The sequence below is a fragment of the Gopherus flavomarginatus genome, chromosome 19 (assembly GCF_025201925.1).
Source record: "Gopherus flavomarginatus isolate rGopFla2 chromosome 19, rGopFla2.mat.asm, whole genome shotgun sequence".
In the NCBI taxonomy this organism is placed as follows: Eukaryota; Metazoa; Chordata; order Testudines; family Testudinidae; genus Gopherus; species Gopherus flavomarginatus.
The window spans coordinates 17,939,399-17,956,808 of record NC_066635.1 but is presented as its reverse complement, the minus strand read 5'-3'; the positions used below and the strand labels follow the sequence as shown (position 1 = coordinate 17,956,808).

The 17,410-nt window shown below is 44.0% G+C and overlaps 1 protein-coding gene across 6 annotated transcripts in view; it reads right to left on the bottom strand.

The window, feature by feature from the left end:
• Nucleotides 1-3,788: 3,788 nt before the first annotated feature.
• Nucleotides 3,789-17,410, bottom strand: part of ACACA (acetyl-CoA carboxylase alpha) — a 189,134-nt gene continuing 175,512 nt past the window's right edge. For 5 of the 6 annotated variants that reach the window (XM_050929370.1, XM_050929366.1, XM_050929364.1 and 2 more), the window contains 4 exons: nt 16,279-16,433; nt 14,820-14,990; nt 6,065-6,201; nt 3,789-4,241 (listed from right to left, as the gene is read on the bottom strand). In XM_050929370.1, coding sequence (XP_050785327.1) covers nt 4,115-4,241; nt 6,065-6,201; nt 14,820-14,990; nt 16,279-16,433 — 590 coding nt within the window. In that variant the 3' untranslated portion in view covers nt 3,789-4,114. Of the gene's footprint in view, nt 4,242-4,435; nt 4,915-6,064; nt 6,202-14,819; nt 14,991-16,278; nt 16,434-17,410 lie in introns of those variants that run through there. The other variant, XM_050929368.1, reaches the window with a different exon arrangement.

Below are 17,410 nucleotides of genomic sequence, written 5' to 3'. Positions count from 1 at the left end.
GGAGTTTGACATCATGGGAACGATAGATGCGACAAATTAAGCCTCTGGCTTCCTGACGTGAGAAGTTACAAAGGGGAATGAAATGAAGAAAAGGACTGGCAACTTACGAGACCAGGTGAAAAGACTTGTGCTTTTAAGTATCACATAGCCCAGGCTTACACATGAACTACCCCGACTTAGCACACATTTTAAACCTGTGTGATGTAAAGGTGGAATGAAAGGGGTGGCCACGCAAGCCCACTAGTGGAATAAGCAGCCCAGACGCTTGAAGTGATCTCGAGCTGAACCTCAAAGTTCAGCTCTACATGTGAATTAACCCAAGCTCTTGAGCGGCAGGGTCACATGCCTGTATCTGAACTTCCTCAGAATTCAAGGATGTTTCGATATGGTGGTTGGTCCCATCCTTACAGCCATTAACAAGGTGATACAATATCACCTTTTAGTGTCTTCTGCATAGAAGTCGCAGTGCATTAACAATGCCTCCATTACATTTAAGGTAGAGCTAAAGGAGGGAGCGCTTACCAAAACCCCCATGTACGGAATACATGGTTCCACCTGTAGCAATGAAAATAGTCTTAAACGGATTCTTTTTATTAAAAGAAACTTGAGGTAAGTGAAATACATCAGCAAGTACCAGAGATGTCCAGCAGTAACATGGCCGTGGTTTGGTTTTTACTCAGGGAGCCTCCTTTCCCACCTACATAGTACAGCAACAGGACGTAACAGTATACTTCGTTTGCTGGTAATGTTACTAGATGGTCTTAGCCTCTGGCTGTCACACTCAACGTGAAAAGTGGAGCCTGAAGCTGGGCAAGGTCTGTGCCTAGCTCCTCTCAAGTGGCTTTTATGTGATGCTTTCAGGTTTAATTAAGACATTAATAGTTGTTTGCAGGTTGGAGCCATTTACTATTAAACCAAGGTTGTTTTTTGATGAATTGTTCATTTCATTCAAAGGACAATTAAACCAGCCCCTTACCCCTTGCAATAATTTGTGTCCGTCCGCTTGTCAAAATCTCCTAGGTGAGGAGAGTTGGGAGGAAGGCACCAACCTTGCAGGGCCAAGATGGAAGAAATAACCAGCTTCTAGCCTAGCCTGTGCTACCTGTAAGCATTACAAGGCTATAAGCATCTTCAAGGCTCCTCAAAGCTGCACTAGCTTGTCTATGAGTGGGTGGGATGGAAAAGTGCTTCTCCCATATCTTTTATTTTAGTATCTCAACACTGATGGAGCAATGATTCACATGCGTCAGCAGTGAGACCCTATAAAGGCTCCAGAATCCTCTATCAGAAATGTGTTTAATGCATGAGAATAGGTGTATCCAAATGATTACGGTACGTACAGCTTTTTTTTTTTATACGGTGGTTAAGTACATCAGAGTGCCAGTAACACAAGCAGATGTAATTTCAGGGCCTACCAACTCTTGGTGAAGCTCTCAAAAATAAACCTTTCTCCAACAAAGTCTTGCTGCAACAGAAAATGGAAAGGGCCAGCAGTCGGTCATTCAAATAAATTCTTACTATTACAGGTGTAGTTGAGAGAATTTGTGCTTGCAGTGAAAGGCTCTGTCTTCACTGCAGCTGGGGGTGTCATAGGCAGCTTGTGTAGACGCACCTCTGCTGTCTTGCTAAAAGTAGCAGTGAGGATGTGGCAGGAGGGATTTAAGCTATTTTTACAAGCTTACATGTACTACACATCGCACATCTGGCTGCACTTGCACGTTCACTGACCCTGACAAAGGGTATGTGTCTTTGGGATGGTTAAGAGGGAGGATGTGGTCAACACATCATTTGCACAACTGCTGCCTCAAAGTTGAGTGTTGATTTTATGGTTTACACCAGTTTGACACTGCTGGGAAGTGATAATACGGTAGAAGCATCACTATAATATTGTTTTACAGTAGCTATGGGACAAACAGCCACTCTAAATTTAAATAGATCAATTATAATGTATTAAATTTGATACTGTTAATTATAAAACGTGTTTCTGGAGAAACATGTTACTTCAGATTTTCAATTATGAAAAGAAAAGATCAGACAATTATTTGTAGAGACACTTAGGCCTTGTTTATGTGAATAGCGTAACTCAAATCGCGGTAGCTTAGATCTACTTACCGTGGGGTCCACACTACACAACGTTGACTCCTCTTACTCTTCTTGGAATACAGGAGTTGACGGGTGATCGATTTAGCGGGTTTAATGAAGGCCCTCTAAATTGATCACTGATGCATTGTTCACTGCAGCAGTGATCCTTCGGTAAGTGTAGACAAGCCCTCAATGACATGACTGCTTTGATACAACTTTTCACATCCATACCTATGAAAATAATTAAGACTAGATGTTGTGCTGTCATCTCAGGATTGTTCTGTGGTTTATATCACCACCAGGAACCCTCAGTAAAAATACAGCCTTGTTTTTTGGGAAAAAAATCAACCTAGCTGCCAAAGCAATTTAAAATCCTTGTGCAGGACTCCCAATGATGAAATTCTTACCAGGCCTCCTCTGTGTCTGCTACATTAGTTCTGCATGCATACTGTTCAACAGAATGTTTCTGGGAATTTCAGGTTTACATTTTCCTTGAATTATTCTGATCTCGGGTCACTGCTGTAATCTTAACTTAGTTGTGTGTAAAACTTAAATCCCCCTTTATCCAAAAGTTGTTTGTTTGTTTGTTTTTTAAGTGCAGCCTCACTTAGCCATGTCAGTCTGTCAAATGAACAATAAATATAAGTATTAGCTATTTGGTGGTGTAGACAAGAAAGAAAATAACATCAACAAATTAAGTGTATTCTGTACCTGCCAACCAGGTGACTGTGTTGTGTAGTATTGATTGACTAGACCATGCTGTTACAGTAACAACAATCGAGTCCATAGGGGACAGTAATTAGCTCCTCAGTACATGGATGGAGGACTGCCACACGTTTAAGGGGAGGGAAAAGTTACAAACACATGCAAAAATAAAAAAAAAAGTCTTATTTACAAATATTACCCAGACTCCCATTTACATTTCTCTAACGAGTGCTGAAATGCTTCTGTCCACACAAGAGACTGAGCAGCTGAATTTGTTGTTTTAAAAACATCACTTTCAGTAACAAAAGTACAAAAAATTGAGACAGCGAGCTGGTTTTAATGTCAGTATTTCTGTGACGTTAACTATTGCCGCTTTCCCCCCATCTTTATGGAATGAGAGTTTGCTTCCTACACCTTGTAACGGAATTGCCAACTCAACCGTAACTACAGCCTGTGAATGTGCAGATAGAATATAAATTTCCTTCTGCAGCCACATGAGAGCAGGGACCAGAGTTGGGTGGGATTGGAATTAACCCATGGGATAGAAAAAGCTAACATTTGCCATACCTCTAGCATCCAGTTTATGACAGTAACACTAATAATTGTGACCTAAGTATTTACAGGTTACCGCTTCATCTCTGCCCTATCTGAGACCACGAAAGCCTGCAGTCTAGCCCCTGGAATGAAAATACTGAAACAACAGGTACTAGGTAAACAACCAAGACTGATATGTAGTGAAACTTGCGACCAGCGGAGAGGGCAGGATTAGCTCCTCCCCAGTGTAACAGAACCATGAACACCATTTTCCCATTTCGTTGTAGTATCTTCCTGTGTGCATTTAACAAACCCCGGATCAGCCAGCACTCCACTGGTGCAGCAAGTGCCTCTTTGATACCACTGGCACATCTGTCTACTGAAACAAGACCACCATCACCAGATTGGGGGAGGGGAAGGACTAGAACGATGCAGGGGGAGAGAGGCATAGTGTAAGAGAGCCCTACTTTGCTGCTCTAAGACCTCATGGTACCACAGTACCCTTCATTGCCTTTTCCTACTGCTTTCAGAGGGCAGCCAGACAGCTAGCTGATGCATTGGTCCAGTCACTGTTTGTTAAATAAATAAGGTACAGTTAGACAGCCATAAGTTAAGTCCTCAGCAGTTTGTTTTCCTCATGTCTTTCTTTGGGGCCAGAGAGTGTGCTCCCTCGGGTCAGTGTGATTTTAAAAATTAAAAATACCATCCTTCCTTTTGCTTCCTCTTCTCAGTACAGTGGTCACAACTGAGCCTTTTGTCACAGGAAAGGGAAGAGGGCGGGAACCGGATCCTCTTATGTTGAAGGAGGCGAGTCCATTGTTGAAAGAATACGCACAATCTCAGCTCGCTGCGTAGGGGATATATGCTGGGTCATGTGGACGATGGAATCCATGGCAACCTCAGGATTGGCCTGCACCAAGCTGCAAAGACAACAGGCTTAGCAACAGCCCCTATCTCACCTCAACCGCTGGCCCCTTCCTCCTGGCACAACTCGACAGAGTTTGCACACTGGGCTGTACTCAGCTGGCTAAATTTCTTTAAGCCCAAACATATTCACCCGATCTCATTCCCTGCTCCAAAGGGTAATTGAAATAGAGGATCTTTAAAAGTGTCTGGCCAAGCCAGGAAGAGGTTTATTATGAACTGAGCTCAAGCAGATCTTGGATTCACTAAGAGGACAGTGTCTCAGCACCATGCAATGCACAGTTCTAGCACAGATGCATAAGGGAGTTCAGGTACATGTGGATGCCAGAGGGGGTGGGACTCTCCCTGATAGGAGACACTTCCTCTTCAAAATGCCTTTTGCACAACCAAGAGTAAACTCAGGGCAGTGTCAAGGATTGTAATGGACAGAAAGAGGAAGATGTGACAATCACGCTCCCTGATCTAGAAGGCTGCTCCCAAGGGTACCTTCTCTTTTCCAGAAACACCATAATGTGATTTAAAGAGCTGTCTGTCTCCATCTCACAGTCATTTCATGTGCGCTCACTATTTAGTACCTCACATTCCCCTCTAACTCTAGTTATGTGTTTTGAGGAAAGGCTGCAAGACTCTGGAGGCTTTCCAGTCTATAATCAAGTTGCATTTTGGTATCTAATGAGAGAGAAAATAGTGTCAACATTTGGATTACACTGTGCACTTTGTCCTGCTGCATGATCTTTGAAAATTAATCAGAACCAAAGGGACATTAGAGGCTGGGTCCAGTTTCCCCAGAGAAAAGAGTAGGTGCAGAAGCATATTCTGTACTATTGTACTTGAGCAGCAGAAGGATTTGTGGAAGGGAACAGAGAACTCATCCTTTAGGTGAGACTGAGACAGCCAAAATCCTAAACCTATCCAAGAAGGCCTGCAGCAACACTCTACCCTACCAAGATCTGCTAAGCCTTTAGCAGGAGACAATAGGGTAGTGTAGCTCAGAGAGCTTTCCTCACTACCCACTCACATTAAGGCAGAGAATGGAGCCACTTTAATTTTCCTGTATTTGTATCAATATGGGGAACACCACAAGTATTAACCCGATTTACTGGGGCTTCCATGACCTTGTTTCAGCAAAGTGTGCTCTTAATGTCCGTGGGGCTGAAGCAGGGCCTCTGAGCTGAGGGGCTTTCATGGACTACAGGCACCTTGAACTCAGATGATACCAACACTAAAAATGTGTTGTAAAAACAATGTCACGTTTAGGTTTTGTATCCAGTCAACTTGATATGAAGACAAGTAAAAACCTTTCAGGTTTGATTTCTAAAACTTGCTCAGTTTTAACAATCTGAGGGCTTTTACTGAAGCTAAGTGGATGTATTTAAAAAACAAAACAAAACTTGATTTCAACCGCACCCTGTCCATTTATTTAAACAAACACCTCACAAATTCCCTGGTGTTCTGAAACTGCAGTGAGGCAGGCCATACAATTACCTGGCAGACCTGAGCACTTGAGGGCCAAATTCTAGTTGCTTTGGTCTTACTGCCTATACTAGGGCTCCCTGTGCCCAAATCTCCCACTGCAGGATCTCCAGCCCTTGGCCGAGAAGGCTTAGATGACAATAGTCCTCTGCATTAATACTGTCATTGCAGTAACACCCTCAGAGCTGCAATGGTTAGCAAGCATGGAAAATGTTAGGGGACAAAAGCCCTCATGTAGACACAGCCCACCACTGAAATTAGAGGGAGCTTTTTTACTTACTAAAGTGGGGATGAGGATTTAGTTCTAGCGCCCTGCTTCATTGTGGGAAATCAGGCGTTGGCTTACCTGCGTATTTGTTTGAGGATGTAGTCTCTGGAGATGTATTTGATGTTTTCATCCACCACTGAGCGAATGCCGTCTTCTTCTGTTAGCTGTTTCTCCAGCCACTCCACTAGATCCTTATTGTTATCCCACAAGTATGCCTGCAAACAAACAAACAGCAAGTGTCGCTGAAATGGTTCCAGAATGTGCACTGGGGTCCTTTGGAACTTCTAGTGACAGACTGCACTAGCCTGCTCCCAACGCTACCATTTCTAAAATTTAATTAGCAATTACTGGCAACAGTGGGTAAAATATTAGGCAGAAGAGCCTTTGTGATTTCCTGGTGCAGTTAACTTTTATGGCTATGGAATGCAACTAACAATTAGCAGAAGTCAGAGAATGATATACTTGTTCTGTATCTCCCTCCTTAACATGTGATTGAATGGAAACCATGGAGGCAGGAGCGCCACAGTTTCAAACACTTAGCACTGTGGGTTAGGTGCCTCCGCTCGGAGGGCTGCTGCCCTCTTCTTTCTCATAGGCAATGGAATGACAATGTCCAAAAACCTCTTCAGCCAGCTCTATTTTACATCCAAGGCCCATTCCCTGGAGCTTGCACGGAGGTCTCCTCTCAGCAACAGGCCCACTCTAGCACAACTAGCAATCACACACCCATCATCCCCTATACACAAAGAGGCAAACCTGCTCTTAGACACCAGCGTACTTGTTGTCTCTGCTATAATTAGTGCTAAGTGGGGAGGGGCTGCGTGTTTTTTTAAGTTATGTTTGAAGTTCCAGCAAGTTTAGGAGAAAGTGGGATTCTCCTAAAAGGGACTAGAGCAACACACAACCAGTATTCTGGCACTTGACTTCTCTGGAGCAAAGCATCTGTTGTATGGAATGGTTTGGTGATGAGTCAAAGCAATACCCAAAGTGTATTCCATTAGCTCCCTGCAAGACCTTGGCTCCTGAATTTAGCTGCTACTCATTGCCACTGAAAAACCTCAACAGTTTTACTTTTCTGTTATTTTTTTGGTTAAAGAAAGAAAGGTTTCTCAAAGAAAGAGACGTGGTACTTCCAAAACCGAACTCCTTTATTACCCACACGCTGCCACGTCAAAGCAGCAGTTCACAAGGGAAAGGCCTTTTTCCCCAGGTCAGATTTGCAAAGACTCTGGAGAATTTTCATGTTCCTGTTTAGCACAGGGCATAGGTCACTGGTTTGAACTGGAGTAAATGGTGGAGTCTGCAATTTAATGTCAGTAACTCAGCCAGAGATTAGGGCTGTATGACAGGAGTGGATGGGTGAAGTTCTGTTGCCTGTGATGTGCAGGAGGTCAGACTAGAGGATCATGATGGCCCCTGGAAGTCTGCAAGAAACTGAACATGTCACGGCAGCACTTTAACTAGGCTTGAGTCCATAACCAGCCAAGACACCTAACCCCCATTTTAGTAGACGTGAACATAACACAACAGGTCAAGGTGTCTACAACCATGAAAAGCCTCAGCCACAAATCACTTCTTTTTTTTTTTTGCAAGATCATTTAGCCTGATATTTGCTAGGTAGTTGACTATATAATAATTCAGGAGTGTGTGAGGTGCCTAATAGCCTTCTCGCTCTTCTTTTCTCCTCTCATTTTCTTTACAAATCATTTAAGAATTGTTTTGTTAATGGTTTCCGGAAAAACCAAGTACCACCATTAGCGCTCATTCATATTTATGTCATTTGATTTGGGTAATTAAACACAAAGCTTGTCATTTAAAGGTGCACTATCCTTCGCTGTTATCACGACGAAGTCAACGTCAGAATGACAATGAGCTCAACACAGTAATTTAAGAGGTGAGTGCAGTAAAAAAAAAAAAAAAAGAAAAAACAAAAAAACCCACACCACCTCTCAGTCGCTCTGGGATTGGAAACAGCATTGCCTCTTGCTTGAACACTTCACAAAGCCAAATAAACATCATGACAATTCCTACTGTAGAGCAGGTCATGTTACAGGGGTAAAAGCACAGGGGAAAATAATGCATCAGAAAGCAAAACAATGCTAAACCGCTTCAGCACTCCTGCCTAGCCCCATAGTGGGTATTTTAAAACAGGCACCATATCCTCTTTTTCCATGGTCCCAGCATGGTCCTGGCTCTCCAGGGATTTGGTCTCTGACTCAAGAAGACAGAATGAATGCCAGGCATGAGACCTGGAGACAAAAGTCTAAGTCTACCCGCCAGTTTAAAAAGGGGGTCTTTCTTATTAATGAGAGAGTAATCCATCAGCTAGAAAAATTTCATTGCTAGCCCATTTTAGGGAGATTGGGTGGACACAGCTTCTGGAAGTGGAGCAGTTTTCAAGCACATGTTATTGGGCATCCAGTCCAAAAAAAATTCATAAAAAGGGCCAGCACATCCTGCCTGGGGGATTTGCATGTTGTTAAGCCTGCAGTTACCGGCCTTCAACCCTTGCTAATGATACTGAGAAAGGGCTACTTGGTTCAACTCCGCTTGGGTCTTCATGAACTCTCTGGTTAGGTCAGGTCCATCCATGCAAAGACTTCCAAGTAAAGGTCCTAATCTATGAAGCCATCAACAGGCAGATACATAGCTCCCTTCTAGCTGTTGTACCACCTGGGCCATGTGACCAGCTCTGAGTGTTTCTGCCCTTTGAACACGCTGTAGGTGACGGGAGCAGGCCTATAAAGAACAGCCTGCAGTTAGGTTACTGACACACAGCAGCTGATACTTCAAAACAAAAGAGAAACTGCCACCAGCAAGCGCCTCCTTCAGGCAGCACCTGACACATGCAAATTGTCAGTCAGATATATGGAGTCATGCAACACTCCAGGATTGTCAAGCAGCCTCTGGCAGTAAATAGCTTGGGATATTTTGTTCCTAAAATGAGGTGCTGCCCCCTGCACCAGAAGCCAGCCCCACAGAGTAGCTGTGAGAGCACCTGTGCAACAAGGACGTGCAAATACCACAGACCACATGAGATGGTCTCCTATGCATGCAACTGTGGCAGTGACTTGTGCAGCAACAGCGTAGTGAACACATCAGAGAGAAATTCTGAGGGGCAGTAGACATGGTTGAAGGGTCTGCTCATTACTATGCTTATTTGAGTGAGTAAACATAGGTCATAGGGGTGCTGTGTTAGGCAGGTGGTGACTCATAAGCGTACATGCATTAACTTTGTTAATCCCATAATGTATTCATACCAGACAGTTTACAGCCCCTGTACTAAGAGTCATTACGACTATTTAAGCACTGTACATGTATTGCCATTGTATTCAGCGATAGATAATTACAATGGTACCATGCATGCTTTAGACTTACATCTCCGGCCAAAAGCATAACATCAAAAATATATGTTTTACTATAAAGGGGTTGTATTATCAGCATAACGTCAAAAAAATAGGAGACAAAATTTTTTCTCAAATCAGTCCATGCTAGAAATAATATTTTGATGTATTCCCCTGGTACAAGGAAACTCATACTGTCATATGACAGGCTTGTGCTTTAACCAAAGACAAAAAAGTACAGGAGAAAATGGATCACCTCGGGCTAATGATTTCTCAAACTTTCCAAAACAGCACTATTTTGAGTACTGAGTTACATTATCAATTGTATTTAAAAACTTTCTGCCAATTTTGGTCAAAATTAGACTCTGTTTCTTTGAGTGATGGCCCTTTTAATGATTTTTTCAGACTGGATGCCCAATAACAGTGACACATTACATGCTATCAAAAAATGGCACCACTTCCGGAATCTCCGTTCACCCTGATGATGACCAACATACATGTGCCCAACACGTGATAGCAATGATATTTTTCTAGCCCAAAATGGGTCCGGGCTGGTAGACTGTGTGTTTTATGGGTCTCTTCGCCTAAAGGAAAAGTTTTCTTAACTCACCAGAGTGTTGGGCAGATGAATACGCTTGTTTGGAAAACGTTAACATTGTTGCAGAAACAGTAAAATATTCTCAGGACAATAGCTACCTCTCCTCACTGAGTGAAAATGTTTCTCTCTCATCTTCCACATAGCCTGCAACTATGGGAGGTTTTTCCCTCCACCAGCTGCAGCATGCTGTCTTCTAAGGTCGGGATTTGATCCGAGACCTTGTTGCCCTCTGAGTTAATTTCATACTTCTAGAGCAACACGCTTGCTGTGAGTATGGTTTACTCTTTGCTCACAGGGTAACCTTTTCTTATTCATATCAATAAATTAACAGACACATCCAGATTGATAAGCTTCATCTCTGTTCCTTAATCTTGTATCAATTTCCTATGCCCATGGAATTCTGTGCAAGTTTTCCCACAAATGCTCTCTCTTTTCCTGCGTTGACACAAGTATCATCCCAGAACAACACACCAGGGGGTGCAACCCAGCACTTACGAGCCACCCAGGGTGACCAGATGTCCCGATTTTATAGGGACAGTCCCAAATTTTGGGTCTTTTTCTTATATAGGTTCCTATTGCCCCCCACCCCCATCCCGATTTTTCACATTTACTGTCTGGTCACCCTAGAGCCACCCTATTGTAACAACCCACTGTCTCAGTGGTGCAGACACATATGCATGAGGAACCTCAGCCATCACAGTCTAGCACACGTACCTACATAGAATAAAGCACGGTATGTATAGGCCTGTGTTCATGAGCAACCCTACAACAACAATCCAATAGGCATCCAGTGGGCTGAGGCTAAGTGGAAAGGCTTCTGGGATACTGAAAATCAGCAAGGTGAGAGATATTTTTTGAGTATGAAACACACTGGCCATGTTCAGTATCAGGCAGAGATCAGGGCCTCACGGTGTCACACTTGGATTTTTTCTAAGCACTATGTATCTAGTTATCTCAAAACAGTGTTGTCACCTGAGCTTCCACATTTAGCTTATTTCATTATTATTTTAAACTTGCTAGTTTCTGCTCCTTGCTTCTGCTGCTAGACGTGAAAGAAATGCCCACTGCATACAAAGTAGGGCACTTACGAGGATTTCAGGGGAAGGGAAAAAAAACCCACTAGTAAATGCCTTTTGGTTTGCAGACTTGCATAAAGCTAGATTTACCCAAGAATCCCAAAGCTTTTAGTTTAGGAGAATATTTAATACTCTTATTAATCATTTTTAATCCGTTTGCTTTTAATTAAGAAACAGCATGATGCTTTCCTATCAACATATGCCAGGGAGCAGATTAATTGTGGCTTAAGATAACTCTCCTTGATTGGTGTAATGTATTAGCTAACGAGATGCCCGCTTCTAAAGATGCTCAGACACTACCTTGGAAAGCCTGCTCCCCCCCCCCCGAGAAAAATTTCTTCTCCTCCCCTTTTAGAGCCCCAGAGTGTTGGAGATTTTTATTTTATTTTATTTTTAAAGTCTCAAACAGGAGCTTCAGAGATTTTTTTCAAAGATTGCCCACTTCAGAATTCAGGCACAATTAAAAAAAGAGGAAGGAAAGAAAGAAAAACGAACAACAAAATGATCAGAGGAAATAAAGCCAATGGGCCGGAATATGAAAGTTACTGTTCGTGAGCCACCCCCGCCTCTCTCTACCACCTTTAGCAGCCTGTTAAGGAGACGCAGCTTATGGACAGCCCCGGAGGAAGTTTGAGACACCACTGTACTGCTTTCCTAGTTTGCAAGACATAGGATGGCCTGATAAAACAGGGATGAGTGCCATACTGGCACATCACTCCTTTGGGAAAAAACCCAAGAACTGCATAAAGATAACAGATCCTTTCCCAATATTGCTGGCACAGTGCAAGGTTTTGGACATTATTCAGTACCAGCCTCTCTTTTTCTTCCTCCCCACCCCCCACCATCCCCCCCAAGCTTCTACCTCAGAGGCTCAGAAGGGGCTTTAGGAGACTGCTCAACAGAGCTGGAAGTGGTTTTCCTTAACAGGCTCTGGTGACAGATAGAAACACCATGTGCAATGTAGGTAGAACAGCATTGCCATGACTGGACCTCTCTTTGCCTTGTGCATTCTTCTCTAAGATGGGACTATCAGCCCAGGCTTTGGGCCGCTTTTTCAAGCATTAATGAACATTTGTAAGGTGCTACTTAGATGCCAAATATTGTTATTCATGTCTTAATAAGACTTGTATAAACATTACTAAAATACCAATCAGTGATTAGAGGGTATTACAACCACATTGTAGCCACTTCTATACAGATCTCTAGATGTAAAAGAAGAGAATCTATTCCCACAATGTTTAACCCCAACTAGAAAGAAAGGATGGTCCTGGGACTCAGGAGATCTGGGTTCAGCAGTTCCTGGCTATATCACAGATTGTGTGAGACCTTAGGGGAGTCACTTAAGCTGTCTGTGCCTCAATTTCCCTGTCTATAAAATGAGGCGGTAATGTCACAGCCTTTGTCTTGTCTATTTAGATTGTAAGCTCTTTGACACTCCCTTTTACTATGTGTTTGGACAGCACCAAACACAATGAAGCCCTGGTTATAGTTGGTGCCTTTACGTGCTACTTGGGTACAAATTAATAATAGTTTTTAGTAATTTGCATCTTTTGTACTACTAGTGGCCAGTTTCATTGTAAGTATTATTGAATCATGCTGCCAATAATCTTTTGGCTAAGTAGACAGGCTGCGCACCAGATGGGGTACATTTAATGACACTGATACAGCCAAATGCAATAAGGTCTGAGTTTCTGTAGGGACATCACAACTTCCCCCAATAGCTCTCAACAAATTTTGAAATTCCAACTCTGACTTCTTCTTTCCAAACCCTTTCTAAATCTCTGCACCCGAACAGCAGACAAGAACGCCGCACTATCTGCAAGCTGGCGATTCCAGTGGTTTCAACTACAATACCAGAACTCACCAGAACTGACTTCTCCAAGGGAAACAAAAGAATTACATCACTCACTTACACTGTCAGGGTGTCTTGGAAATTCCTTTGGCATTTTCTCTTCCTTTCTGGGGCGGGGAAGGGAGGAGGACAAGAGGGACTGAATGATGACACAAGAATTCAGAAAGGAGAAGAAATTTTCCTAAAGGGAAAGCGTGGGAACATGTTTTCATTGTTAAGGGGTTTTACCCAAGTAATTAACATGAGCTGTTTTGCAGAGAAGCAGTAAAACAATTGGCCAAAGCGTGCATTGTTTGAAAGGCAGACAGTCTTTGCTGCACATAAGGCTCTTCAACACCTTCTGTAATAGTCCCTCATTTTTCAGGGATCTGCCTAATCTATGCCCACTCTGAACTGAAATTTGGGATATAAAGGTCTCAGACCAAGAGTGATCCTTTCCCCTCTCACACACAATTGTGTGTGTGTGTGGGGGGAATTATTTCATTCACATGATTCAAGCTGAGTATTTATTAAAAATACTGAGCCATCATTTTAGAACGTTACTATACAGTTTCAGCATTTCAAATGATGAAAAACAGAATTATTCACTTTCTTGGGGATTCCAGTGGCTAATTAGTTATGTTCTCTTCCCCACCCCCAATACGTATACTAATAGGAGAGTTTCCCATAAACCGCATTTAGTCAATGGGGACAGGGGAGAACGTTAATTATATACATATCAAATCCCTTTCCACTATGTTACTCCCTTTATATAGTGAAGAATCCCTTTCCACTATGCTGATAGCCTGCATTATAAATGTGAATTTAGTGCTTATGAAAGGGGCTGGATTGACAGCCTTGAAGACTGATCCTCTGCTGACCCATGGAGTTATCACATAGTACAGTGTGCAGCTCTCCCCACATCCTGTCTCAACACTGACCGGGAGAGGCCACCTCTGAGGGTAAAAGAGGGCTCTGTTTCCATGACCCATTCAGTCCTTGGCCTCTGTGGAGGCTGCCAACAAGGAGGCCAGTTAATATCAACTGTGGGGGTCCATGTGATATTTCTTCTGCAGTTGAACTGAAGCCCAAGCCCAGAGAAAGAGCAGCTCTTTATAGCAGGCTCTCTCTTCCCATTCACCAGGAAATCTTAGAGCTAGGAGGCCCTCTGACCTCTTCAAGGCAGAAGACACTCCACTGAGCTAACCCACCATTGTTAAGCCTCATTTTATACTTGTAGAACTTCTAATGCCAGCTTCCACTGGAAATTCTGCCAAAGGCCATTGCAGACAGTTCAGGTCAAGGCCGTGTTTTAAGTAGCTATAGCAGACAAATGTCACGTTCACACTTAATACTCCCAATCAGCATGTTCAGACTAATTTTCCAAACATACTTCCCTCTTCTTGCAGCTTAGTTCTTTTTTAATGGTATATCCTACCATCACGCATTGGAATGCATCACTCCTACAGAAAAACACAAATCCTGCCTAAGCAATTTAGGTGCTTGAGGATATTTTACAGCTATAACCTCTGTATGGAGGGGGGGAGGGAAGGGGAGCCTTTCTGCCACAATAGCCAGGACCTTAAAGAACGGAAGGCAAGAACATGGGCTGCCAATGGTATGTTCTCCAACACCACACTTGGGAAAACCTACTGAATGTGAAAATCTTTTGCCTCTTTGACCTATTCTGTATTCACACTTGACCGTGTTGCTATAAAGACCCAGCACTTCCCACACCCCATCATTCATGCAGAACAACTTAGGGCTTGGAGTACGCAGTTGCCCTGTTGTTCCTAGCAGCCTGATTTCAAGGAGCCACCTGGAATGCCTCTGGACTTCACTGTCCCCCATCTCTGCACAGTCAATCATGCAGGGTATTCCTATTAGAACCAGGGACCCAGTTTGTCTTTGCCGCAAGGCCACTGAACTCAACTGGGTACAACCAGGGAGGGAGCATGGCTTTAGGAAACTCTCTTTGCTTTACCTTTACTGTCCCCTCAACTTCCACGAACCAGCGCCTCAACATGGCCTGGATCTGTCCATCTGTCAGCTCAGGATTGGCATCATGGATCTTCTTCTTGACCAAGTCTTCTAGCAGAAGGCGCCTTAGTCTCCAGTAGAAGAAAGTACGGGAGGTTCTCCACTCTAGAACATCCTGTGCAAGACCCAGATGGTGAAGGAGGGGAAATGAGTGAGGTCAGAAAACCCAGATGCCAGAGCCATATTTAACTCCCACAGATTAAGGCAGGATCCTTGGGACCTCGCCACTGCAATCAGAGGGGGGCTCAGAGGTGGCGCAAAGTAGCAGGGTAGTGCTGATTAAGCTGCCTGCTGGGGTGTGTTGGCTCACTTGGACAGAAAATGGAGATGTAAGAGAGGAGAGAAATGTTGTACCCATTTTGGGTGGGAAGGTGACTGAAAGGGAGAATCTCTCATGGGAGGGGAGACTGGGTTTGGAGGAAGAATCTGGGAGCAAAGTTTTGGTGGATCGATGCCCATTTACCCTTACGTCCACCTCAGCTCACAGAGAAGCTCCCTTAGCCCCTAGCGGGTATAAAGGCAGGGACTGGGGAGAGGCTCAGGCTTGGATATGTTCAGTGAGGCTGCTTGCAAAACAAAACCACAATGGCAAAAAATATTCTGAGTGCTGAGCTTTGAAACTGCCCACCTTGTCATACTAACCCAGCCTCCTGCACCTCTGTTCTCCCCACTCCCTTCTAAACTCTCTTCCCTTCCAGAATGGAGGACACTGATTTATCAACACATCATGAGAAACAAGCAGCCTCAAGGAAAAATCCCCAACACGCCCGCATTCCAAACTTCCCCAGGGAAAATACAATTCAGACTGCATTTGGAAAGCCATCAGGGTGACTAACTCAGCCCAGGTTAAAGCTCCGGCAATGGAGCTGGACTTTACTATTCTGCTACAGCTCATCTGTTCTACTCGCTGCTCAAACAAGGTCAGCCAAAGACCACAGAGTGCATCCATTTAGTGTCTTTACTTCCTACCTGTCTGCCTGCGAATGAAGAGTTTGCCATTGGAAAGGGAAGTGTCTGGTGAGTTTTTTTTAATCAATTAGCTGGTTGCAGGCTGATGAATGAAAGTGTGGGACCACAAACCAGTAGGGGTAAGTAAGGGTGCTGGAAAGCACCAAACATTAATACTAGGTCAAGGAGCTGGACCACCTCAGGCAGAGGATGGGACTGGGGAGAGAGACAGCTGCAAGAATTACTGGGAGAGGGCAGTTGGGCATGCGGTTTACTGGGTGCATGAGTCTTTGATCCTGCTTTGCTCTATCAGTAACTGGCTAGGGTTTGGAAGATTTCAGAAATGGCTGCATTTGTTCATCTCAGTCTGTGACAATTTCCTTGGCTGCATTCAGTGCATGTACATGTGCTGGGCCTTTTGACAGGAATTGTAAGAAAGGATCCATTATACTCACAGTAATGACACCCTTCTCCTGCATCCGGCCTGGCGTGTCATGCAAGTCAGCAAACTGCACCGCTACCTGATGGTAAATGGGAATTAGGAATTCCTCCCGTTCCTTCAGCTTGGTCTCCAGTTCCTTCCGCTCAGCTGGGCTTAGCTCTGGGGTGCCTGGAATCAGACAGTGACCGTGGAAGGGTTAAAACAGGTGTGTGCAAAGAACCCCAGCTTTGGCAGACCAACCGACTGCCTGCTTATTGTCTGTAATCACACTGAACACGATCTCAACACATTATGTTGCCTAGGTGCTTTTGGGGGGGGGGGCGGGGGGAGTAACGTTTCCTCTCTGGACTGGCCCTTTGGCTTTTGGTTTCCCAGTAGTTGATAAGCAGCAACGTTCTTTAACATGGCATTTTTAGTCCATGAGGGACTTCGGACTGCCTAGCGTTTCACAACACAGTCCACAGTGCGTTCTCTTTACGGCTACCTTCCCCAGCTCCTCTCCAACCATGGAGCTTCCAAGAATTCCTGCGACTACTGAGGCACTGTGTTTCTGGAAGTTCAGGCACAGACCTGGGAAGTGGGGATTCTGTGTTCTAATCCCGGCTCTGCGATGACTTGCTGGGTGGCCTTGGGGCTCAGTTTTCCACGTGTAAAATGAGGACAATACTGATCTACCTACTTCACGAGACAATTGTGAGGATTTGGTAGTTAACGGTGGTAAAATGAAAACTGATATGACTACATTATTTATTATCAGCAGCGTGACTGCATTAACAGCCCCGTCCAAGCCCACACACACACATAAGACAACCTCCTAAAATCATGAAATCCTAATGGCAGGTCAAAATGCCACACATCCATGAGAGTCAGTTACTTTCTTAACTTTTCCCTAGTTTGTCATCAGTCACCACCACTTGGAATTCCAGCTTGTACAGACCCAGGGTAACCATGGCACTGAACCATACATGTGTGGGCTGGGTGGTGAAGACTGAATGAAAACCCAGGGATGGGATGATTGTCCTCTTGGGAAACATGCACTTATTGATGGAGGAAAAGCCCAGGTCAAACCTGGTATCTGCTTCTTCCCATGTGTATCCTGAAGCAGCCAGGGACAGTCACTCTTGAACATGGAAGTTCCCTAACCA